The 26023-nt window shown below is 36.7% G+C and overlaps 1 protein-coding gene across 5 annotated transcripts in view; it reads left to right on the top strand.

The window, feature by feature from the left end:
* Nucleotides 1-6135: 6135 nt before the first annotated feature.
* SMARCA1 (SWI/SNF related, matrix associated, actin dependent regulator of chromatin, subfamily a, member 1) overlaps nucleotides 6136-26023 on the top strand; it is a 118020-nt gene continuing 98132 nt past the window's right edge. For all 5 annotated transcript variants that reach the window (XM_036270587.1, XM_036270590.1, XM_036270586.1 and 2 more), the window contains exons 1-9: nucleotides 6136-6392; nucleotides 11856-11942; nucleotides 13701-13867; nucleotides 14229-14329; nucleotides 14435-14535; nucleotides 16952-17131; nucleotides 22560-22715; nucleotides 23807-23938; nucleotides 24813-24881. In XM_036270587.1, the coding sequence (XP_036126480.1) occupies nucleotides 6225-6392; nucleotides 11856-11942; nucleotides 13701-13867; nucleotides 14229-14329; nucleotides 14435-14535; nucleotides 16952-17131; nucleotides 22560-22715; nucleotides 23807-23938; nucleotides 24813-24881 (1161 nt within the window). In that variant the 5' untranslated portion in view covers nucleotides 6136-6224. The remainder of the gene's footprint in view (nucleotides 6393-11855; nucleotides 11943-13700; nucleotides 13868-14228; nucleotides 14330-14434; nucleotides 14536-16951; nucleotides 17132-22559; nucleotides 22716-23806; nucleotides 23939-24812; nucleotides 24882-26023) is intronic.

Below are 26023 nucleotides of genomic sequence, written 5' to 3'. Positions count from 1 at the left end.
TCTAAAGCTCAAAGCATCATCGTAGTTTTTTCTTTTTGTTAACTACCATCCATTGAGTGCATATTACATGACAAAGTCATGCTAAATGTTTTATGTATACTTTTACATTAAATCCTCATAAAGCCACTTTGAGTTAGGTATTATTATATTTATTTTACAGATGCAAATCTGAGGCTTAGAGAAGCTAAATAATTTGTTAGAATTGGATCACCAAGTCTTTTTGACTCTAGAGCCCAAGTTGTTAATAATTGTGCTGTTGTGCCTCTAAAAATATTCACTATTTGCAATACTGCAAGACAATGCAAACCAAACTCAGATTACTTAGCATGTGCTTCATGTTTTAAGGCAAGCATGGATGTGTAGAATTTCAAGGAGGGAAATGTTTAAAAATCAGCTGTATCTTTTTCCTGAGTTAGATTTTGTGTGATAATTTTTAAAAGTAGAAAAAATCCTTTTACATATAACTTAACTTGTTAACCGAGTGGGACGTATAAATATGTCAAACGTTGCATACAGTAAAAAGGGAATTACCCAGTTAGTCCCCGGTTAACAGGTTGAAACAATAATGTCATAAACAATTCCTTAACCAGGTAACATTATTGTAACTAGACAGCAACTTACATTTATTTCGTTACATTACACATTATATAACTGCATTGTTTCTTCAGTGTGAAATTGTTCTTTATTTTTTTATTTAAAATTTTTTTTTTCTTTATTGATTTTTAAAGAGAGAGGAAGGGAGAGGGAGAGAAATAGAAACATCGATGAGCGAGAACATCAATTGGCTGCCTCCTGCATGCCTCCCACTGGGGGTTTAGCCCACAACCTAGGCATGTGCCCTAACCGAACATCAAACCAGCGACCTCTTGGTGCATGGGTCGACGCTCAACCACTGAGCCACACTGGCCGGGCTGTTCTTTATTTTGGACTCACTCTGTCTACTTGCTCCTACTCCTTCTGTTAGAGACTACTTCTACCGGTCCATTTTTGAGCAATATTTTTCAAATCATCTTTTAAAATGTTATTTATTTATTATATAGTATAAATACCTTCATCAAGGAAAATTAGAAGTAATAAAAAAGCAAAAATAAAAAAGCCACTCATAATCTTACTATCTTGCTATAACTACTGTTAATATTTGGAGTAGAACCTTCCAGACATTTTCCTTTGTGAAAATTTATTTACATAAATAGTCTCTTTTTAATTTACAAAAATGGTACCATTCTATTTTATTTATTTTCTTTTTTAAAAAAATCCTCACCCAAGGATATGTTTATTGATTTTATAGAGAGGAAGAGAGAGACAGAGAGAGAGGGAGAGAAATATAGATGTGAGAGAAACATTGATAGGTTGCCTCCTCTTCTGTACATATCCCGACCAGGGATTGAATCTGCAACCTAGGTATGTGCCCGGACTGGGAATCGAACACATACGTTTTTGGTGCGTGGGATGATGCTCCAACTAACTGAACCAATTCAAACTTGCCTTTTTTCACTCAATAATACATTTGGAACATATTTCCATGTCAACAGATATGTATTTACATCATTCATAATGACTGCACAGTATTCCATTTATAAATGTATCTCTATAATATTTTGCCAAACAATTCTTATTGGACATCTGAGTTGTTTCTACTAGGTTTTCCCCCTCCCTGCACTCTAACTGTCCCGAGTCCCATTACTATTCCAATAATTTACTTTGTGTATATGCAAGAATCTCAAATTACTCTCCAACTTCCACCTTATAATAACTTTTATGTAGACCTAAAGAAATTATCTGGCCATACATTACTACCGGAGCCTTGAGAGTGACAATGTCTCCTTATAAACCTAGAGGGAACACCATAGAGACAAATGTCAAAAATATTTCTCAGTCATTTTCTTAATGTAATTTCTACTGTCAAAGAGGAAGCCCTGTGAAGGACAGAGAACTTAATAAAGATGAATTGAAAAGATGACGTTTTGAGCAAGACAGTTTGGGATTTGAATCTGGCTTCTGTCACTCGCTAGCTGTGGGACCTTAGATGAGTTATTTAGCCCCTTTAAATCTGTTTTCTGATATGTAAAATAGGGATAACATTTATTTCATAAAATTACCAGGAGGATTAGCACTATCTATATAAAGAATCTAGTACAGTGCCTGACACAATAGTGGGTGCTCAAAAAATGGTAGATGCACGCAAGCTATTACCATTACCTTTTCCTTTCAGCAGTTCTCAACCTGTGGGTCGCGACCCCTTTGGGGGTTGAATGACCCTTTCACAGGGGTCGCCTAAGACAAAGCAGTAGGAAAATTACAGTTATGAACTAGCAATGGAAATAATTTTATGGTTGGGGGTCACCACAACATGAGGAACTGTATTAAACGGTCGCGGCATTAGGAAGGTTGAGAACCACTGCTTAACATACAGAGCACTGAGGAAATATCACCTTTTCAAAAATGACACTATTATAAATGTCTTCAAGAAGAATGGTGAGAAAGCTTACTGATATGAACTGAATGGTTACTATAGCTGTAAGCAAGATACTGTTACCAAAATCTTTTGTAGCAGTTTCTGAAGAACACTGATCAGTTGGACCACAATGTGGTTTTAAGTCATACTGTGGTGTCAATGATACATTTCAGATACAGGATCACAGAAGGAACACCAAGCCCTTGACTTTGCCTTTGTGAACTTTCTAAAGTTATTTAATATCACCATTAGACATGCATTCTGATAGCTACTAAATAAGTTTGGCTATGCAAAAATGACCATTGAATAACTTCTATAATATTCACAATCTGACAAAATGGATCTGTTGTCCAGTAAACTAGAATTCATTTTGAGGTTCCTAAATATGGCCCAAGGTTCCTTATAAAATTTTGCTTTGTTCTCCAACCTCACTGGAGTACAGCAATTAAAGACCATTTCAAATGAAAAGACAATAAGGGAAAGTAGTAGCAGATAGAGCAAGGTGTTGAGAAGGATCAGAACCCAGGTGACTCTTGTTGTTGTTTTTTTAATCATTTTTATTTTCTATTACAGTTGACATACATCATCATATTAGTTTCAGGTGTATTCCCCCGTGACCAAACATTATATAACCTAATAAGTGATCAACCCAATAAATACCATACTCATTGAGAACCATGCCTAGTTATCAGAATATTAATGACTATATTCCCTATGCTGTACTTTACATCCCCATGACTATTCTGTAACAACTAATTTGTACTTCTTAATCCCTTCCAGGTGACTCTTGTTGAACAAAGTCTACAGATCATCAATTTTAGGCAGATTTGCAAATAAGGATCGTGCATGCTCTGTAAATAGCAGCTGTTGCCACAAGCCAAAGGGCAATATTTACATGAATCCTGTCTCAAGGTCTATGGATCAAGCTTTGACCTTTCCAGCCAAACTCATATACTTGGTAGCACTTTCAGCCATGTCATCTTGAAAAGAAAAGATCACATTATACATACATGGAAAATTGCCAACGTACAAATATGTTCTGTCTCCCAAATCAATTTTTACATTCTTTTTTTGGAACTTGGGACGCATGTTTGCATAGGAAAGGTGTTATAAAGGGATGTGACTTTCCCAGATTTCCTCACAAAAATGCATTTAGCCCATGATGTAACTGAAACACTGTACACTAGCCATGAGAAATACAATGGAACAAAGTACCCTTGCAAGCAGGAACACATCAATACACAACAAATATTTTTTAAGCCTTTCCCTTTGAAGCCCCAGGCAATGAAAGGGGAATTCTATCCTCCCATAGTTGCAGTTGACTGAAAAAGAAATTCTCCTCTGCCCTTGTCTGGGAGAGTCCTTCTCAAGTCAGGCGGATGCATGCATTTCAGCATCCCTCTCTTTCATTGCTTCTTCAAATTTCTCACCAAATAATCCTTAATGACTGAGAAGATTGAACAGGTAGTGAAGAAGGGGTAAGAATTCTAACTGGAATTCTCAAGCTTTTATTTGGAGAAACTTCAAATTGTGCAGTTCATTTCTTAACACGTCTGCATATTTAATCATTTAAAAATTGTGTTTAAAACAATCAGTTAAATGAGTTAATTCTATCCCACTTTTTGACGAAAGTTGATGCTCCAGAAATATGAAGCATTTTTATACTGATACTCCTTATACCTGATGGTAGTACGCATGTGTACTTCAGGATAAGAAACAAGGGCGTCAGAGGGGAAATATAAAGTAAATGAGTTCTTTTCCTTTTTTTCCCCTCTACTCAATCCCTCCACCCCTCCAACCTCTCCCCACCCCAACAGAGCTGTCTGCCTGCTCTCTATGGACATGGACAACAGTGTGGTGATTGCAGGGATGGAAGGGGAGTGGAGGTGGAAGAGGGTATAGGGGGAATAAATGGTGATAGGAAAAAATAAAATTAAAAATTAAGTAAATGAGAACATAATGAAAGTCAAATCAGAGCAAAGCTAGCTAGCACCACCAGCCTCTCCTTTCCCCTCTCAGTGACACATTCCTTCAATCACCAGTGTCTTGCTCTTTACCACTTTTTCTCTGTTCAAAACCAGTCCCTGGACAGGATCTTACACTCACACTAAGATGTAAATGACCAATAATAGCTAAAATGTCACAAAGTTTTTGAATATTAAGAAGCACAACTTTAAAACAAAAAGGAATGTAGGGTATTATACCCAGGAAAAAGGGATATATTTGGGGTGGGCAATTGTGTGCCTTTCTGTGTTTTTCAGAATTCACACTTGATTTCAAATTAGTAATTTAAGAAGGTGTGTTCAGGGAAATTAATCATGATTTCTTTACACTTTGGAAAGTATGTGCTTGTTTGGAAATTGTAGGTTTTGTGATTGTTGTTTGATACATTTTTGCTAGCTTTTGTCCCTGAAATTTAAAAACTAGGAGGTAAATCTTCCTATTATTGATCACAATAAAAGGCATGAAGTAGAAACTTAAAATTATTAATATTTAATAATTGATATTTGCACACTGTTGCACCATTTACAAAATGCCTTTAAAAAAATCCTCACCCAAGGATATTTTTCCATTTATCTTCAGATAGTGTGGGAGGGAGGGAGGGAGGGAGGGAGAGAGAGAAGAGAGAAACATTGATGTGAGAGAGACACATCCATTGGATGCCTCCCCCACGACAGAGAGAGAGAGAGAGAGGAGAGAGAAACATTCATGTGAGAGAGACACATCCATTGGTTGCCTCCCCCAAGGCCTATCCAGGGTAGGGGGATGAAACCAAAACTGAGGTACATGCCCTTGGCTGGAATCAAACCCTGGACTCTTTGGTATGCAGGCCTAAGCTCTAACTCTTACTGCTGAGTCAAACTGGCCAGGGCTGAAATGCTTTTATATTCGTGACCATGTATATTATTGGCATTGAATTATTACTAAATAATGAACAGACAAATAGAACACACGCCAAAAATTACAACAATTCAATTCCATTACTAATATTAGGTACTTACCATGAGTTGCCCAGGTTCTGTGGGGACCTTGACCTTGCTTCCAGAACGTATATACATAAAACCCAAGAGTCATGTTTTGCCTTGTAAGTGAATGTTTGCAGCTGCAATGGAGATTCAAGGAGTGCTTTTCTTTCTGCAGAATCTAGGAAGGTGGTAATCGCCCCACCAATCCCCTCTGGACATCGGAAAGGGTAGTCCCTGGGAGAGAGAGGGAGGAAGAGGTTCTGGGTTTTGCAAATAGTGAGAAAGACCTTCTACAGTACAGTTATAAACAGAGGAAAAGTTCTTTGTGCAAGAAGGGGAAAGACCCCAATGTACAAAGAGCAGATTTAAAGGAAAAAGGATTGCTTGTGCATACATCTGCCAGGGGAGCTCAGGCTGACTGTTGGGGGCCTGTGGGAAAGGAGATTTGCAGGGGGCTGGGGCCTATTGGTTCCCGCCTCCACCCCAGTCTGTGCCCCACACTCAGGCAACAGTTGGTCGTGCGGGGCCAGCTCCGGCTCTGAGTGGGGAGGGGGAGTCTCGCGATCGTTGAGGGGGGGTGGAGGAAGGGGGGAGGGTGGCGGGGGTAGGCCATGACGTAGGGTGGGTGGACGGAAGTGGGGCAGGGTTGAGGGTTATTTAAAGAAGGGGGGCCGAGCGAAGGGGTTGGAAGCGGAGTGATTTCCCCACCCCTGCTCCATCTAGCTCTTTTCAGTGCAGCCACAGCCGCCGCCCAGGAGCCCTCGTCCCCTTCCTCGCCCCTCTCTCTTTCCCTCTCCAACGCCATGGAGCAGGACACCGCCGCAGTGGCAGCCACCGCGGCAGCCGCTGATGCGACCGCCACAATCGTGGTCATAGAGGACGAGCAGGGGCCGTCCACCTCGAAGGAGGAGGGAGCGGCCGCTGCGGCCACCGAGGCCACCGTGGCCACGGAGAAGGGCGAGAAGAAGGAGGTAAATCTGAAGAGGGTGTGTGTGTGGGTGGGGTGGCGAAACCCTGTGCCGGCCGCTCTGAAGGACCCAAATCCAGACCTTTTTGCAACGACAGGTACCCGCAAGCTCGGCGGGGTTGGGGTTCGCGGGATCGCAGAGTAGGGGAGCGGGCGGCGGAACAGGCTAGCGTCCGCTCCCCTCCCCCTTTCCTTCTCGCCGCCCGGAGGGCGGGGGCGGGGCTGAGGCGCGGGTGCGGGCGCGGTGCGGGCTGCCGGGCGCCGTTATCCCGGTACTTGGGGACTTGGTAGCCCGTTGGCAGCCCCCAGCCCCCTTCACATTCCCGGAACTGGGGTAACGCGCGGGGTGGGGGATGGGGCCATGCAGGAACCAGCCTCCGCCTCTCCCTCTCCTCTCACTCCCTCTCCCCCTCTTCCCGTCGGCCTCTGCCTGGGAAATCTGGGCCCTTCAATCCCACACTCACGCAAAAGGGGTTTTGCTGGGGCATATTTTTTAACATTTGAATTTCAGGGTGCCGATGATTGGGAGGCAGAGGACGATAGGAAAGAATTTTACTGCTTTGATTGACAGTGTAGGCCTTTTGGGTGGAAGGGGGAAAACAATCCCTTGTTCTTGGGTCCCCGCCTGCTGAGGCGGGGGTGTCACCCCCAGAAATTGAGCTCTCCGCGTCGTACCCTCTCCCACCGCAGTTCAAAGCCCAAGCTGAGAAACCGTGGACACTGGCTTAGGAAAATTTCCAACGTGTGCACCCTTACCCTCTCCTGCCCCGCCCCCGTCGGTATAGTGTTTCACTCAAGGGCCACCCAGATTGCCCCCCAATCCTGCCTCAAGCCTTTCAGGCTTCTTCCTCCCTCTCTTAGGCTCTGCTGGCTCCTGGACATAGGCAAGTTAAAAAAATTATTTTTAACCCAGCTTCGCCAGGATGAGCTCTTACAACGTACGGAGGGGACCGCTCAGACACGTATTAAAGCCAAATCTGGAAAATATGTATCATCTCCATAAGGCATATTTCATGTGGATCGAGACAAGCAAATAAAACTATGAAACGGATTGCAAAATTGAGATAAAAATAAGATAGGGCATAAGGATTTTTGATGTAAAATAAACTTGTAGAATGCATAATTTATGGATGTTTTTATCCGTTTATGAATAGACATAATTTAAAAAATGGTAGGTAGTTAAAATTATGCTTAAGAGATCTGAAGTGGCTTTGTCTAAATCATTATATGAGACTGTACACCAAATGAAAAGCTTTTGAGGGAAATTTACATCTTTCGCTGTGAATTAGAGTAATTTTAAATTCAGCAGTTGCTAAAGTGACATAGTTTACTGTTACAAGGTTGACTAAACAGAAAGACAATTGTAGTGCTAATGAAAACCGTAGAAAACACATAAATTTTAACATCCATGCGATACTGGGATCAGTAAGACTGGGCCAAATACCAAGTGTCAATGTAAATCAAATGTTGGGAAATTCAGAAATGCATCTAGGTGTATTTTACTCCCTAGACTGGGCAAATGTAACTGTTAATGTCTTTTGTATGACTGTAAAGGTTGTTGACTTTTCATATTGTATATGTTTTTTGAATTGTGAAAAGACTGGGGATCAATCAGAAATCCTATATAATAAGCACTGAGTTGATACGTATATATTCATGAACTCTGTTGCCTCATCACAAAGTGCTTTAATAATAATACCTTGTCTATTGAGCATGGGGAAATGAGGTGCCGCATGGCATGAACTTTTCGGGTATCTGAAGTTTAATACTTTACTAATTACATCATTTTTATTTTTCCTTTAAAATTTAAATAGTGCCAAAACATCTACTTAAGTTTTTTCATTTGTACCACATTCCTTCAAATAAACTAATTTGGTAGTCCCCCCCCAAAAAACTAAATGTATAGCACACTATCTTGACTCCTTAAATGGTGTACTAAAAGTGCAGGTTAACCTTTCCCTCATACCCATCAATTATTGTATTCTGAAAGTGATACAAAGTCATTTGTGATCTAGAAGGTTGTTTCCCCTCAATTAAGTAACCACCTCACAGACACTTCCAGTATTGTGTTGATTTTTCAATAATTTCTCAGTCTCCTCCCTCAATTGTCAGGCTGTTAGCTATCACTTTTTAAATACTTTATTTAGAAAATTTTGCTTGTGATAATGGACACAGGTGTATCAAGACCATGAAATCATTTAAAGCAACTCTAAAAACAGAAATACAATTGATGCATCAGGGAGAGGGAAATAGTTACACCTGAACACCAAGGAAAAGGGACATTACTTTAGTGGAACTCACATATTTAAAAAATAAAATTTCCTGAAGGGTGAGGAAGAGAGAGAGAAACATCTATGAGAGAGATAATCGATTGGCCGCCTCCTGCATGCTCCCTACTGGGGATTGGGTCCACAACCTGGGCATGTGCCCTGACTGGGAATTGAACTGGGGACCTCTTGGTGCATGGGTCAATGCTCAACCAATGGGCCACACTGGCCAGGCAGTGGAACTCACATTTTAGTCTTGGGCTTCTGCCATCCCTTTTTGCTGTTGAGAGTGTGCCTTCTTCTAATGGTCTTTCTCATGTCATTTGCTGCTGTTTTTATTCTCTGTAATATGGGAAGCCAGATTATTAAATTCGCTAAGAATTGTATATCAAATAAAAGAAAATAGGCTCAGAATGAGAACATTTTCATAATGCATAAAGTAGGTAAGATTCAGTGGATTGACTTGTGACATTTAGCTACAGATAGATATTTTTGCTTACCTTCTGGTTCTCAAACTTTTGATTTAAGTGATAGTTGGATAAATTCACTGTTAGATAATCTGTAAACTGGACTTGGCATTTTTGATAATAAAAACATCAAGAAAAGGTCATGGTCTTTTAAGACAGGGCATCTTGATGACCTTGTGCTGCATTCTCTTGATATCTAGATTACTAGATGATAAAGTCCATAAAGAATGTATTAGAATAGCATAGTCACCTTTTGTCTTTTCTTGTACGAGAAGTATATATTTTAAAACATATGCAATATACAAATAAGGATGTAGAGAGTAGGTTAGAATTTTTTGTGGAACATAATGCCAGTTAAGTAATTGCCCACAGCTTTTAATAATACTGTTCAAGATTAGGAATTTTCATTAGCATATCATTAAAATTTTGTAGTATTTTACTGCAAGGTAAGCAAAAATGTAATGAGTAAAATGTAAAGCCTTAATTTTTTATAAATCCCACATTATTAGATATATATTTGTATATATAAGGTAAAGTAATTTTCAATTTTGAAATTTGAAAAATAAACTTCATGTAGCTTTTCAAGGAATAATAAAGGTGTAGGTTTTGCTACCCAATTTTCCTTTGATTATTGCTTTGAAAATAAGATAGGGTTTATAATACGTATATGTGACATCTTAAAGTGTCGGGTTGAGGGGATCTTAACAGTTTTCTGTTCTCATCCATCCAGGATTACTTTCTAAACATCTTACATAGATGACATATGCATATGAGATGCTGTGAATGAAGATGGCTGTTATTTGGGTTAAGAATAACTGAACAATATCAGATCAGTGCTCCAAAGTAGAACCTGACCAGAGTCAAATCTCCTAATCTTAGTTTGGATAGTCTCAGAATAGAAATTTTAGTAAATCTTGAAAGATATGTACATTAACTATTGGTGCAACATTTTTTTTTCTTTTTTTATGTGTAAAGTCACATTCTGTTTTTGATTTATGTTCTACATTTTCTTTATTTTATTTCTTTCTTTATTTATTTTTTGTTCAGGTAGAGTGGGAGGGAGAGAGAGGAACAGGGAGAGAGAGAGAAACATCGATGTGAAAGGAACACACAGAGTGGCTGCCACCCGCACAACCGACCAGGGCCGGGGACAAACTGCAACCGAGGTACGCGCCCCTAGCGGGAACCGAACCCGGGTCTCTCAGGACCGCAGGCCGACGCTCTAACTGCTGAGCCAAACCGGCCAGGGCTCTACATTTTCTTTTTAAAAATACATTTTATTAATTTTTTAGAGAGAGAAAGGGAGAGAGAGATAGAAACATTGATGTGAGAGAGAAACATGATCAGCTGCCTCCTGCATGCCTCCCCACTGGGAATCAAGCAGGCAACCCCAGCATGTATTCTGACCAGGAATTTAACTGGGACTTCTCAGTCCAAGGGAGAACACTCAATCCACTGAGCCACACTGGCCGGGCTATGATCTAAATTTTCAGGAAAAGGGTTGACAAAAGCCATGTTAAAATGAACATAATTTTTTTAGTTTTCACAAACAGATTTGTATTTTGACTTGTGCAGTCTGTGTTAAAAGTGAAATACTCTCAGCTTTGGTACTACTGGGTAGATTTGTGTTTTTACTGTTTTATTTCTTGATTTCTTTACAGGGAAGGACTTGTATTCTATATACCTATTTATATTTACAAGCTTGTGTTTACAAAGGATAGAATGCATGAGATAAGACCCCAGATAATTTCTGTATGTTTAAGTATCTGATTTTTCAGTTTTCAGTAAATTATAACTTTTTAAATACCAAAGGTTAATAGTTAATGGCCCTAAGAAACTGCTTCTACAAAATATTTATGTAATATAAATAGTTAAAATAGTTTTCCTCCCATTTGGAGAAAATTTACATAAGCCAAAAGTTTGAAAGTGTACTGTTTAATTATTTTAAATATAAATGATCACATTGTATTACATAAGAAAGTTTAAATGTTCTAATTAGAATATGGAAACAGTAAAACATAGTGTCTTTTCAGGAACAGAAACCACATTCTTTTCTTCTGAAACTCTGGCTTGTTTCCATTATATAAAGTGTTAGTATTAATATTTACTTTCCTTGAATTTTTTGGTTTGTGGTTGATAATATAAGATAGTCTAGATTTTTTATTTTGTTATTTTTTAGTATATTCAAAAATGTCAATTTCCTGTTCAATACTTACACATTTTCTTATGCTTTAAGTTAAAAAAAATAGGTGAAAAGGCTCAATATTTTTTTAATATATGTTTTTATTGATTTTTATAGAGAGAGAAAGGGAGAGAGAGGGATAGGGAGAGAAATATCAACTGGCTGCCTCCTGCATGCCCCCTACTGGAGATTGAGCCTGCAACCTGTGCATGTGCTCTGACTGGAAATCCAACTGGTGACCGCTTGGTGTATGGGACCGGGCTCAACCAACTGAGTCACACTGGCCAGGACTCTCCTTTTGGTTTTTGTTTCAATTAATGTTGTTGCTCTGGCTTTCATAATTCTTTGGATTTTTTTTTTTATTGGATCTCAGGTGCACAGAACTGGATTAATCATAAGCCCTGCTTCATGACATGCTCTCATTGGTCCATGCATGGCCCATGTTGATTTATTTATTTAGTATTTAATTACTTTTTACTTTCTTCACATGAGAATATTGGTCACTTTTAAGACCTTTGCAATTTGATGATTTATTTTCTTTGAAATTCTAGAAAAGCGTTTCTCCATTTCAACTCAAAATTGCTGCTAAAGCGTCTAAATCTGAAAAGGAAATGGACCCAGAATATGAAGAGAAAATGGTAAATATATTCTTGGGTAGGATAATGAATACTGTAGTTTATTTTTATAGAGGACATGTGAAAGATTAAACAATACATGTATATATGTATAATGAATACAGAATCATAGATTTTAGAATTGGAAAGTAATTTAATATCATAATAGATTTTTTTTGTTGTTGAATAAATGAATCTCCTCATTCTCAGATGAGGAAATAAAAGAGCATAGAAACTATACATGGAATAGTTAGGACTAGAAGCCACATCCCTTCATTTTTGTTCAGCACTCTTTACCCCGTAATAAGGTGTTTTGTGCTAGAAACACTTTATTCACTAAATGAAAATACCTGTGACAATATCAGTGTGGCTGAAAGAAAGCAGATCATACAGCCATACTGATAATTTTTTCTCCCTCTCTCCATTGCTTTGGGTATATGAATGCTACACATTATAAAACGTAACATGGTAATATGTTGTCTGGAGGGAATGATATTTACCCAGTGCATGAAAATATTATATGTTTCAGCAGTATAGTTTTAGTTATGCCCACTTACTGCTTTGCTATACATTTAATTATTTAATTTTTAGTCAATAAAATCCACATTTTAGGTTTAATTTACTTAGATTTTTTAAAACCAGTGAATTTGGTCAACTCAAAGAGAAATTAACAGGTAGTTGGAACTGAGTTTTTTACAGTAATATTATAAAAATAAATAGAGATGAAGTATATATTTTTGGTTTTTCATAGTGATTTTACAACACTCCATGCCTTAACGTTTAAGGCCATATCTAACATAGACAGTTAATGTTTTAACAACTCTAAAAACAACATTCCAGTCAGGATAACATAAAATGAAAAGGTGTTGGCCTCCTTCCAGCTACTGGTCTGAATATGTTTGTCTAATTCTTATATTTATGTTAATGAACTATTCTAAGTTTCTGATATTATTAATTATGCATCCTTCATTAACAATAAAATATTGCTTACCCTGTGAATAAAAGTATTGTATTAATCTTTTGGTCTTTTAAGATTTTTTTTAGTGAAATAAGTTTTATTGCATTTACATGGTACAAGTTATATGACCCTTTACAATTTATTGAGAAATTATAATACATATCAATTTTTAGTAGTAAATATACTATTTTGTGTGTGCGTATTTTCCCCCAAATCCTGCTGATTTTGGGGAGAAACTTTATATACTGTTAGCATAAAAGGTAATTTTCCAGATCAGTTTTGAGACAAGCTGACAACTGGAAAGATTTCAATTATTTCTAGATGCAGCTTGAAAATTCTTAAGGGTTCAGTTTGTGATATATGTGTGTGTGTGTAATGGTTAATTTATATGTCTATGTTTGGGATACATATATTATGATAATTTGTTAACTGTTTAGGAAAAAATTATTATGATTGTGTATGAGGATTTGCTTTTTGATCCCAACTCTTTAAGCAGGGTATTTCTTATTGGTATATTTACTAAGTCTGGCAGATCATTTGGCTTCTATTCAAATTATCTGAAAATACCATTTTCAGATTTGGCTACCTGCTAGTTGTGGGAGCTTGAGCCAAGTAAATATATTCCCTCTGTACCTCAGTTTTATCATCTGTAAAATGGGGATGATACTAGTGCCTATCTCATAGGTTTATTAAGAGAATTAAATGGGCTAGTATGTTTAAAGCTTAGAACATAGTACAAATTAAGTACAATGTAAGTGTTTCTTAAATAACTTGGACTGAATACAAAAGAAAATCATTACCTTTTATTTTGTTTTCTGAACTAGAAAGCAGACCGAGCAAAGAGATTTGAATTTTTACTGAAGCAGACAGAACTTTTTGCACATTTCATTCAACCTTCAGCACAGAAATCTCCAACATCTCCCCTAAACATGAAATTGGGACGCCCTCGAATAAAGAAAGATGACAAGCTGAGCTTAATTTCTGCTGGAGAGTATGTTGACCCCTTCTCTCTCTCTCTCTCTCTCTCTCCTTTTTCCCTCTATCTTCCTCCTCTGTCCCCCTGGCCTCCCTGTCTTCTTCTCATCATACATTCCTTCTCTCTTCACATGTTCAGTATAATTTTATGTTAAAAAAATAAGGTTTTTGTTAATGCAAAAATGTTTGTGGGCAAGAATATATTTTCTCACTAGCAGTTAATCAGTAAAAATGTAGGCTGGTTCTACCAACTTCTGAGTATGACCCTAGGTAACTCTTTTTTTTTTTTTTCATAAAAGACATTAGCAATGTATACTGACTTAGTTGACACCTTAGCATTTGGGTTGAATATGAAGGTGTTTCTTTTCTCATCTCAGCTACCGCCACAGGCGCACAGAACAAGAAGAAGATGAAGAGCTACTCTCAGAGAGTCGGAAGACATCTAATGTGTGTGTTAGATTTGAGGTGTCACCTTCATGTGAGTACTTCATCATGTTGGGGTTTTTTTTCCTGTTTGGCTTTAGAAAAATCTTACTTGATTTTATTTCTGAAAGTATGAGACATCATTGATTTTCTTTTTCAGATGTGAAAGGAGGGCCACTGAGAGATTATCAGATTCGAGGACTGAACTGGTTGATTTCTTTGTATGAAAATGGAGTCAATGGTATTTTGGCTGATGAAATGGTGAGAAGTTGCTAGCCAAAAACATATTCTGAGTTATCAATAATTTTTTTGTAAATTTGAAATAACTGAGCTGAACTGCCCTTGTGAGTCCTGAAGGCTACTTTTATTTAGTTATTATAACATAAAAGACATTTGTAAAGTCTAGGGATTGTTTCTTGAAGTAACCTCTAGAACATATATTTTCACTGGCCACAATATTTTTATTGAGAGTCCCTCAAATGATATGTAAAAAACCTCCTTGTACTTGTACTTTTGTTTTTGTTTGCATTTTAGCTTCCAGGAAGCTCAGAGCCAAAATGAATGCCAGAATGGAGCATCTGTGTTAACTTTTAGTGGTCTGCTTATTGTGTCCTCTGTGCATTATCCCGTTCTTTACCTTTTTGTCTTTCTATTTTTACCATTAATTTCCATTTCATGTTTCCATTATAGGCCACCTGAAAAGGGTTTTCATTGTATGCTACTTGAAATCCTTTGGGAATGAGACAGGGTGTGTAAGCCAAGCACTAAATGAATGAATTAATAAACCAAACAATGAACAAATGAATGCATGCATGAATGAATGTAAACATCTCCATGTGTGAGTAATCAGAAAGTGAATGGATGGAATAAAGAATAAAACAGTAAAGAGCAATGTTGAGTCTTGACAGTTGAGTGCCAGGTGGGGGTCAGGGAGTAAGCCAAGAAATGACATATAAATAAAATGATGAAAAAGAAAAAAAAGTAACGCAATTTAAGAGACTAATTCAGCCAATCAGGGGAGTATCTGAAGGCCTAGATTGATATTTTAAGACCAAATGAATAGATGGGATTTAAGAGAGGGCAAGGGGAGTTCTAAATCCATATGACCCAGTGAGAATCATTTATGTTACTACTCTTGGCTGCAGCCTGTCTAAACATGAGGACTCTAAATTTAGAGTCTTCATATTGAATTTATGTTGATACCAGATATGATTTAATTGCTAAAAAGGGAAAGATACTTTGAAGAGTATAGAAAAATTGAAAAAAAAACAAAAACAAAACAAGAAAAATACTAAAAGTAAGTTATAATTCTGCTACTTACAAATAACCACATTTAATATTTGGGCATATTTCTTTATAGTCTTTTAACTTCAGATGTATTTATTTTGTGTAGTTAGGATCATATTGTATATATAACTGGCATTTTAATTTTTTTCACATTCATACATATTCTCTACATTAAACATTTTTTTTTGTAAAAAATAACTGTTAGTTACTGGCATAATGATCCTAGGGAGGTACCAATCATCACTTTATTCATCTCTGCCCTTATAGCTGGTCATTCAGATCAGTTGATGTAGTGTGTGTGATATGATAATGCTATTATGAGAACCCTTGTAATTTAGTTATTTTGTAACTCTCAGATTATTTTCATAGGTTTTCTAGAAGTGGAGTTACTTGGTTAAGGGGTATACACATTTTAAACTTTTGATACATAGCATATATAAAATCCATCTCATCATTAAGTGAAATATCAGGATAAACCCTATAAAAATAGCTTTAAGTTTAGGTTTATAAAAGGAGATATATACTTTGCATAGAGATAAAGCCAGAGTTGTTTTAAATATGTTTTTATTAATTTTTCTTTTTTAGAGAGAGAGGAAAGGAGAGAGAGATAGAAACATGCATCCGCTGCCTCCTGCATGCCCCCTACTGGGGATCGAGCCAGCGCCCCGGGCATGTGCCCTGACTGGTAATATAACCAAGACCTCTCAGTCCATAGGAGGATGCTCAATCCACTGAGCCACATAGACCAGGCAAGCTAAAAGTTGTTTTAAAAGGCCATGCAGCATAAGGTATTGTTCCCTTTCCCATGGGTTAGGTGGTGGGTTCATAGTTGGTAAATATATTATTTTTAAAAGTCCACTGGACTGGACAATCCCTTATGTCTTTTATGGCTTAAGAGTTTTGTTCTGTTCTGTTCTTTTATGGTTTCTTAGGTCTTCAAGGGTGTGAGATACTCGTACAGAGCCACATACCCCTTGAGATGCGTAGTCTGAATATTTCATGCCTGTGTTGTAGTGTTGGGGAAAATGGGAAAGAAAGACTGGTATCTAAGTAGGCTGGTAAAAGAAATGTGTCTTCGTGAAATACACACTCAAAATTCTTAATCTTGCAACTGGAAGAAAGAATATAATAGATTGCTTGTTTTTTAGGAGTAAAAGTATACTATATAGAGAGTTGCTTTGTTGAGCAACTTTCTAATTGCAAGTTCTTGGTTTCTTTTTGTGCTCACAGTAACTATTCAGTTGGAATGGTTATTCACTTAAAAAAACACAGTCTTTCAACTTTGTCCTATGTGAGATAGTTGACAAATATCTTTTGTAATGTTTCTAACAGAATGTTTCATTAAATAAAAAAATGTTTATGGATTTTTTTCCTTGTGATGATAATGCAGGGTCTTGGTAAGACTTTAGAAACGATTGCTTTGCTGGGTTACCTGAAACATTACCGAAGCATTCCTGGACCTCACATGGTTTTAGTTCCAAAGTCTACTTTACACAACTGGATGAATGAATTTAAACGATGGGTCCCATCTCTCCATGTTATTTGTTTTGTCGGAGACAAGGATGCGAGAGTAAGTGAGAAACAGATTTAAAAAAGCAATCAAGAATGATACTTCTGAGGTTAAGTTGCATATACTATTGCCATGAATACATTCAAGTTGACTGCTACTACTAAATAACACTTAATTTGTACTTATTCTAAGTTAGGCTCTGTTTTAGCGCTTTTAAAAAATAATGTTTTTATTGATTTTAGGGGGAAGGGAGATGGGAAGAGAGAGCGAAATATTGATGTGAAAGAGGAACATCGATCTGTTGCCTCCCATTGTCAGGGATGGAACCTGAAACTTAGGCATATGCCCATATGCCCTTACCTGGAATCAAATCAATGACCTTCTGGTGCATGGAACAACACTCAACCAACTGGGCCACACTGGCCAGGGCTGTTCTAGAGCTTTTTTGTATATTAATTTCATTCTCACAACACTCCTGTACAATGGATGTGTTGTTTATTAATAACAGACAATCCATTATTAACACTTATATGTATTTACTTTTAAGTAGCTTATTAACTTAAACATATTTGAGTTGTACTTTTAAGTGACTTTCTATTAAAGTTTTTTACTGACAGCATATTTAAAATTTTTTTTTCTGTATTGGTTTTAGAGAGAGAGGAAGTGAGAGTGAGAGAGAGATAGAAACATCGATGAGAGAGAACATCGATTAGCTGCCTCCTGCATGCGCCCCACTGAGGATCAGGCCCACAACCTGGGCATATGTCCTGACCAGGAATAGAAATGGCGACCCCTTGGTGCATGGGTCGATGCTCAACCACACTGGCCAGACAACTGACAGCGTATTTTATCAAAACTATCAGTTGTGCTATTTTGACACCAGAAATGTATAAATTTGCATGACTTAAGGTTTTATATTTAAGTTTTTCACTTTTGACTTTGACTTATATAATGCACACACATGCGCATACACACACATGAATGGAACCTTTCCTGTTTGTACTGAAAGCCTTGTGTTTTGTGTTTATGTATAGACATAGCTTTCAGTTTTGGTGTTTGAAAAGAAAAATATATGTCTGCATACATTCTTAGATAATATAAGAAACTCTGGGCTCTTGCTTAACTTAGCCATTTGTCAATCTAATAGGCTATAGTTATTTTGGGAGTGTAAAATTAATCTAAAAATAATAAATTACGTGGAAAGACCAAAATGAATAATCAGCTTAGAAAGCATATTGTTAAACTTTGTCTTTATTTTGCCTCCAGAGAGCGTAGGGTATAAGGATTTATTGTATTTTACATATTTAAATAGGTTATCAAAATATATCCTCAAAAGCATGGTAGCATAATGAATTATGTAATTTTATTCTTAGCATTTTACTTGAAGAAAAGTTACTTATTTAAATTTAACATGAATAATTTAAATATTGAACTCATACATTTAGGATTACAGGCTTGATTTTGCCCTATGCCTAATATTTCCCAGTAGCAGATTAGTCCCTTAGAACTCTTTCTAAACACTATTATTTAATATAGCAGTTTTCAACCTTTTTCATCTCATGGCACACATAAACTAATTACCAAAATTCTGTGGCACACCAAAAAATATAATTTTTGCTGATCTGACAAAAAATAGGCATAATTTTGAATAATTCACACTGTACAGTTATTTGTTGGTTGTTGTCATTTTTAATTTGACAGTCTAAGGGAAAAAGAGGTCAGTGACCCTGACTACATAGTTAGATATCGGATGTTTTAAAAATTCTTGTGGTTGAAAATTGATGATTTAATGTCATATACTCCTTATAAAACTGTATTTCTAAAGTATTGATTTTTTGCTGAAATGATTTCTTGATGTAGATCATAAGCAAAATAACTATTTAGGCTTGTGTTTTCATGACGTCTCAGTAAAAATGTATGTTAGTGGTTTTCTATTATATTATATGGAATCCAACAGTTTCATGAGATATCTCTGAAATATTTCATGACTATTAAAGAAAGAGTAGATGTATTTAATTTGTGACTGCCCTATCTTTACCCCATGGGAGTTTGGCAGTCCTCTTGTAGCTTCAAAAATTTCTTAATTTTGAAAACCAATCTTCAAAATGGTGTTTTTTCAAATTGCCACTCATAGGTTGGGAATTAATCTTAGTGGGTAGTGACAACAATTTTTTTAAAACATTGAGGTAGAATAGAATAGAAGATAGTATAGTGTTGTATACATAAGCAAGGCTATGTATTTCTTTTTTCTATATACACACACTTGAACATGTATGTGTATACTGGATTGCAACCTAAAATGTAATTTACTATGGGCTATGGTCAAAAGAGTTGGAAAACCAGTAATTATTAATTGCATAAGTAATGTGCCCTATTCAACATGTAGAGTTTGATGTTGGTATGTATAGAGAAAATCCAGATCATTATGTATAGACAGATTTGAACCTTGGTACCACATAGGATAGATATATTGGGTCTTTCTGGTTTTCTGGTCTTTTGTAAACATTTTATGAGGTCAATAGTTAGTAATAAAATTGTGATATAGGCTACAATAGGTATTTAATTGAGTTGAGAAATTATTAGAGGTATTTCTAATCCTTTCTGGTGCTAATGTAGTCTTGAAGTATATACAGGTGTGATTCCCAAACATGGTTTTTGACCCCTTCCTTTTCTACTCCAGAGGCATCAAAGATCAGGGACATAGAAGTAAGAGGTCTGTTTTTAGTTCTGGCTTTGTTATTGACTGTGATGGTGAGTAGATCTTGAAGGGCCTTAAGTTTGTTATCTATACAATGGGAGCTTTTGGATTTTGTGATCTTAAATGTTTTGTAAAGATATTTAAATGTTTCAAGTACAGCCCGGCCAGTGTGGCTCAGTGGTTGAGCATTGACCCATGCACCAAGAGGTTGCTGGTTTGGTTCCTGGTCATGGCACATGCCCAGGTTGTGGGCCAAATTCCCAATGGGGGGCATGCAGGAGATGGCTGGTTGATGTTCTCTCTCATCGACGTTTCTATCTCTATCCCTTCCTCTCTCTCTAAAATCAATAAAGAAAAAAAATTTATAAAAATATTTTTCAAGTACAGTAAACCCTTGATTTTGCAGACTGTGATTTAACGGATTTTGGATTTAATGGACAAAATGTCTGGTCTGTATTCATATGTGAAAATTAACACCCTGTTAATTTTAAAATGCTTTTCACCAAGATTTACTGATAATTAAATTAACAGGTTTTCCCTGGCCGGTTTGCTCAGTGGTTAGAGCACTGGCTTGCGGACCAGAGAATCCCTGGGTTCAGTTCCTGCTAAGGGCATGTACCTCGGTTGCAGTTTGTCCCCGGCCCTGATTGGGGTCGTGTGGGTGGAAACCACTCGATGTGTCTCTCTCTCTCTCTTCCTCCCTGTCTCCCTCCTGCTCTATCTGAAGATAAATGCAAAAATGTCCTCTGGTAAGAATGAATAAATAAATTAATTAACAGGTTTTTTTGTTATTAATTTACTGGGTTTTTAAAAATAATTTTCTTTTATCCTTACCTGAGGACACTTTTACATTAATCTTCAGATAGAGCAGGAGGGAGACAGGGAGGAAGAGAGAGAGAGAAACATCTACGTGAGAGAGATACATCAAGTGGTCGCCACCTGCACAAACCCAACCAGGACTGGGGACAAACTGCAACAGAGGTACGTGCCCTTAGTGGAACCAAACCTGGCACTCTCTGGTCCATGGGCCAACGCTCTAACCACTGAGCCAAAGTGGCCAGGGCATTCACTGTTATTTTTAATAAATTTTAGTGAATATGTTGGAAAAAACACTAGTAATTTTGCCGACATAAATAAATATAACTATATAGCTATAGTCTACATATTTAAATCCAAGAGTGATGACTCGTAAACAGTGTTCTGGGAATGATTAGCATGTGATCACACTGCATTGCATACTGCTGTCAGGTGGCATGACTTTGTAGTGGTTTTAACTCCTGTAGGCTTATGTTCCCACATGCACTAAACCATGCTCCTGCTGTGTGCATTTGTTTATTTGCAGTGACTGGAGAATACATGCATTTATTAGACCTATTCAGTATAAATTTAAAAATTACAGTAATACATATAGAAGACTTTTTTTTCTGTGAAATTAAACTTTCATACATACTTAATTTTAATTACACAGACATGTCTACATAAGTAAAAACAGGTAAACTAACTAATTTGTCAATTTTTTAACATATGCATTTGGAAAACCTCCTTTATTGTATAATGAACTTTCGGCTTTAATGGACACTCCCACCCTCTGCCCGAATTAGTCCATTTATATCAAGAGTTTACTGTAGTTAACAAATTTCAAAGCAGAGCTAATTTAAATAAAAAATATGCACATGTCCCATGAAACAGTAGGAGGAACCATTAAACTGAGTGTTTCATGAAATCAAACAAGGATGTTTGCAGGTCTGAATGGGGTCTGGCACCCTGGTTCCCTTTATTTTTGTCTCCAATTTCATAATGTCTTGATTAACTTTTTTAATATGACCACCACTTCCCAGGGTGCAACTGAGATCTCTACAAAGGTTTTTTTTCCTTTCCTGTCCTCCAGTTCAGTTTAGACAATCCTTTTATATGTAGTGGGCACTCAGTAAATATTTGTTGAATGAGTTCACAGTGTTTTGGTGCACTGAACAGTTAATTTTGTTTATGCACTGTAATTTCAGATTTATAATACTAATCAGCCCCTCCTCAAATAGAATTTTGCTGCTTTCTGTTAACTTCTATGGTTTTATTTTGACCCATAATATCTGAAATTCAGTTCATACAAGTTTAAAATACTATTAATCAATTTAGCTATCATGTTGGCACTGCCTGTGAAGATTTAAACATAGGTTTAAATAGCCTTATGGTTTTAAATAGACTCCTTACTAGATAGAGCAAATTCCCTTTATAAAATCACATCCATAGCCTCATAACAACATTAGGAAGTTCACAAAAATGTGAATAGGCTTTTATGACCCCATAACAAAGTATATGACTTGTCCCTGCTAGAAATTAAGGAACATACAAGAGATCTCAAAAGGTTGAAATCACTCATGTATAGTGAGTTCTTTCCATCTGTTGAAACTATGTCATGTTGATAATGCTTAGATCTTGCTAAGAATATGGTATTTAGAAAGCAGTTACTTTGCCCATGTCTTTTGGACCCCTTGTGATATGAAGAGAAAGACTAGTAATTTAGTAATCTTTTGGTGATATGAACTTCTCCAGTTCATTGAATATGATGTACTTGTTTAAGGGAAGCCTTTGCTTCTCTTTTGTTGAATATATTAGTATGTCATCCCAATAATTGACACTGAGATATTTTTGTGCCTAAGTTTTCCTATCTCTAAAATGGATAAGTCCAAATGATTCCCAGGGTCTCTTAGAATTCTTAGTGTTCTCTTGATGCTTTAATTCAGTGGTAATCTTATCAGAATACTCTAATATAGGAACCTTATTTTGTATTAGGCTGCTTTTATTCGTGACGAAATGATGCCAGGAGAATGGGATGTTTGTGTTACTTCTTATGAGATGGTAATTAAGGAAAAATCTGTATTTAAAAAGTTTCATTGGCGATACCTAGTCATTGATGAGGCTCACAGAATAAAGAATGAAAAATCTAAGGTAAGCCAGTTCTCAGTATTTTTATTTAAGTTTTCTTTTGCTATTATGACTGTTTGTTTACTTCTCTGTATTCAAAATTAAAAAACTGATGGAAGGTTGTGATTTTATTCATAGAATATGAATGAAAATCAGTTTTTAAAATGGCTTTAAAGTTTACATTATTGAATACAAGACAAATGAAAATTGAGCACAGTTTTTAATATAATGAAAACTGGGTGTTTATTTGCTATATCTGTTGCAGCCTAACTCTGTTCTGCAACATTATTTTGATATTTTGGTAATTTGTGTGCAAATGTCATTTGCATTGATTTGTTTTTATTGAGGATTAGAAAAAACTCACTTCCTGGAATTATCTGAATTGTATGAATTAGAGTGTGGTTGTTAACATTGAAAAATATCATATTTCTTGCTATTCAACTCCATCAACAGTAGGAAAAGCATCAATTATTATGATGAACCTCTCTTTGGATCACTGGGCTACTTTGAGAGAAACAGGGACAGAACTGGAGCAAAACCACCAGGTGGATCATACTAATTTCAAATTGGAACTAATACCCGATAAAAGGATGCATGTTAGAGAATAATTGTTTATTTGAGAACATTATAAAATGTGTAATTTTATCGATAAGATTACTGTTCTTTTATACTCTTTGTGCTTTCATTTTTGTGGCCATATATTTCAAAAGTTAATCGAAGCTTAAAAATTACAACCAGGTCAAGTTAGAACTTGGCTAGCCATGTAGATGACATGATTGACAGGGTGAAGAAGATATTATTGTGTAAAGTGACTAGCCTGAATTCCATGGAGTTCTGACTGTTTCTGTGGACCCAAATGGAGAAAATAAATTTTTTGAAGTGGGGGAAGGGTCTCAGGTATGACTATGATCTGCGTTCTTGTAAGTGTAGAAATGCCTAGAATATTTTGTTCAGTTTTGCTTTACTGTGGCAGTGTAACCTGAACTAGGATATATTCCCATAGAAAATTAATTTTTAAGTTTTATTTTATTAAAAAATTTATTGGTTGGATAAAGAACTGAATGTTGAGTATTCTACTAAATGAAACAATGTTAACATAACTATTATTTTTCTAGCTTTCAGAGATTGTTCGTGAATTCAAGTCAACTAACCGCTTGCTCCTAACTGGAACGCCTTTGCAGAATAACCTGCATGAACTCTGGGCATTACTCAACTTTTTATTGCCCGATGTCTTTAATTCTGCAGATGTAAGTTTAAATCATATGTTTTAAGTGTAATTTTCATATGTTCACAGTCATATATTTTCAAAGCATAGAATGTAGATTGATATTTATGATTCTTTTGTGTTTGTAATTCTCTATCTCTTTCAGTTTTCTCAGAAAGAGCTCTTAAGTGCAAATTTTTGAAATGGGTATACTTAGTGAAATAAAGATTTTTTTCTTTGAGATTATCTTGCCCGTCAAACATTGCCCATATCACATTTCTACCACAACTTATATGAGATAGGCTGAGTTCCGAGTAGTGCATTTACAATTTTCTCTTAATTAAATTGGAAGTGCTTTCTGCAGACTGGTTTGGCAGGTGGAGTCTTTCAAATGATCTTTGCTTATTATAGGCATTAACATTTGTTGAGTACTAAAGAGCTCATAGTATGCAATTTGAAAACAAGCCTTTGGAGCTTGATTTTCCTCATTACTGATATTAATTGATAATAAAAAGTACCAAGTTTAGCTGTCCATTGATTTGTATACCTTATCTTGCTTTTGTCTGTTGTTTTATTGTTCGATTGACATTTTCATTACCATTATACGTCTTCAGTTCTGTATTCATAGTCCTACTGGTTAAAATGCTGTTGTGGTGTGAGAAGCCTAATTGTAGTGTTCTAAGTGAAAACTGCTGATGGAGTTCCTGTATAATGGAGTACAAATTTTGTTAACTGCTCCAGTATTTTATCTATTTTCAGAAGTAAATAATACTGGCTGTCACAATTAACATATTTTGAAAGTGCTTTTAAAAGGAATTCTTGCTATGTCAGTTGTATAAGAAATGTATAGAATATCGAGTTTATTTAAAAACAAAACGAAACTGTGCACTTACTGCCTACTTTTTACCCCTCCGCAGGACTTTGATTCTTGGTTTGACACTAAAAATTGTCTTGGTGATCAAAAACTTGTGGAAAGACTTCACACAGTAAGTAATAGCAGATAAGAAAATTTAGTAATTAAATATGTATTAGCAAGCCAAGAAACGAACTGCCATAGAATCTGTTTGAACTGTGGGTTTGCTTCTTGGCTCAGTATTACCGCTTCTTCCTCTCAACCTTTCTGACAGCCTCTTTGGGAAACAAACTGCACTATTTCCTCAGCCTTTCTATGGAATAGCTTTTTTTTTTTTTTTTTTTAATCCTCACCCGAGGACATTTTTCCATTTTTTGTTCAGGTAGAGTGGGAGGGAGAGAGAGGAACAGAGAGAGAGAGAAACATCGATGTGAAGGGACACATCGAGTGGTTGCCACCCGCACAACCGACCAGAGCCGGGGACAAACTGCAACCGAGGTACGTGCCCCTAGCGGGAACCGAACCCGGGTCTCTCAGGACCGCAGGCCGACGCTCTAACCGCTGAGCCAAACCGGCCAGGGCTGGAATAGCTTTTTTGCTTCTGCTCTCCCCAGTGGATAATGTGGTCCTCTACACACTCCATAGGTCCTCAAGAGCACATCAGTATTCTCCTAGTTCCCTGATGCCAGTTCTAAGCCATTGCTTCTCCACAGTCACATGTAGAACTCTTCTTTTGAGGCTCAAGTTGTCTTGCAGGTCCACCCTCCACCCATTTTCTTCTCTGTTATCTGTTCATCACCAGGTGACTCCCTCACATTTATTGAACACTGATTTTACATTCTTTGATAACTTCTCATATCCTTCTAACACTTGCACTCATGTAACTTCTTTTGTTACCTTACAGACATATCCAGTCCCTGGACTCTTGCTTTTTCTCCCCATCCATCAGCCTCTTTCTGTTGTTACTTTTTTCCCATACCCAGCGATGAGTCCATTTTCTATCACTTGGACCACTCTTTTTGCCAACACTCCCATACTCCCTTGTGCTCTTGATCTTCCATTTCTGATCTGAAAGCCCTACACTGAAATAATGTAACTGTGTTTCTGTTCTTCTGTTTATATTCTATTTCTAACACTTACTAGCAGAATGACCTGCTCTGTAGTGGGGCTGCTCAACATTGATAAAAATATTGTACAACTCTATAGGTTGGAACCACTATGATTCCATGTTTCCTAACATAAGCTGATTTGATAAGGCTATTGATTCTTCAACAT

Source organism: Molossus molossus, unplaced genomic scaffold, assembly GCF_014108415.1.
Source record: "Molossus molossus isolate mMolMol1 unplaced genomic scaffold, mMolMol1.p scaffold_m16_p_2, whole genome shotgun sequence".
NCBI classification, from domain to species: domain Eukaryota; kingdom Metazoa; phylum Chordata; class Mammalia; order Chiroptera; family Molossidae; genus Molossus; species Molossus molossus.
The sequence above is the reverse complement of the archived record's forward strand: the minus strand, read 5'-3'. Positions and strand labels throughout refer to the sequence as shown.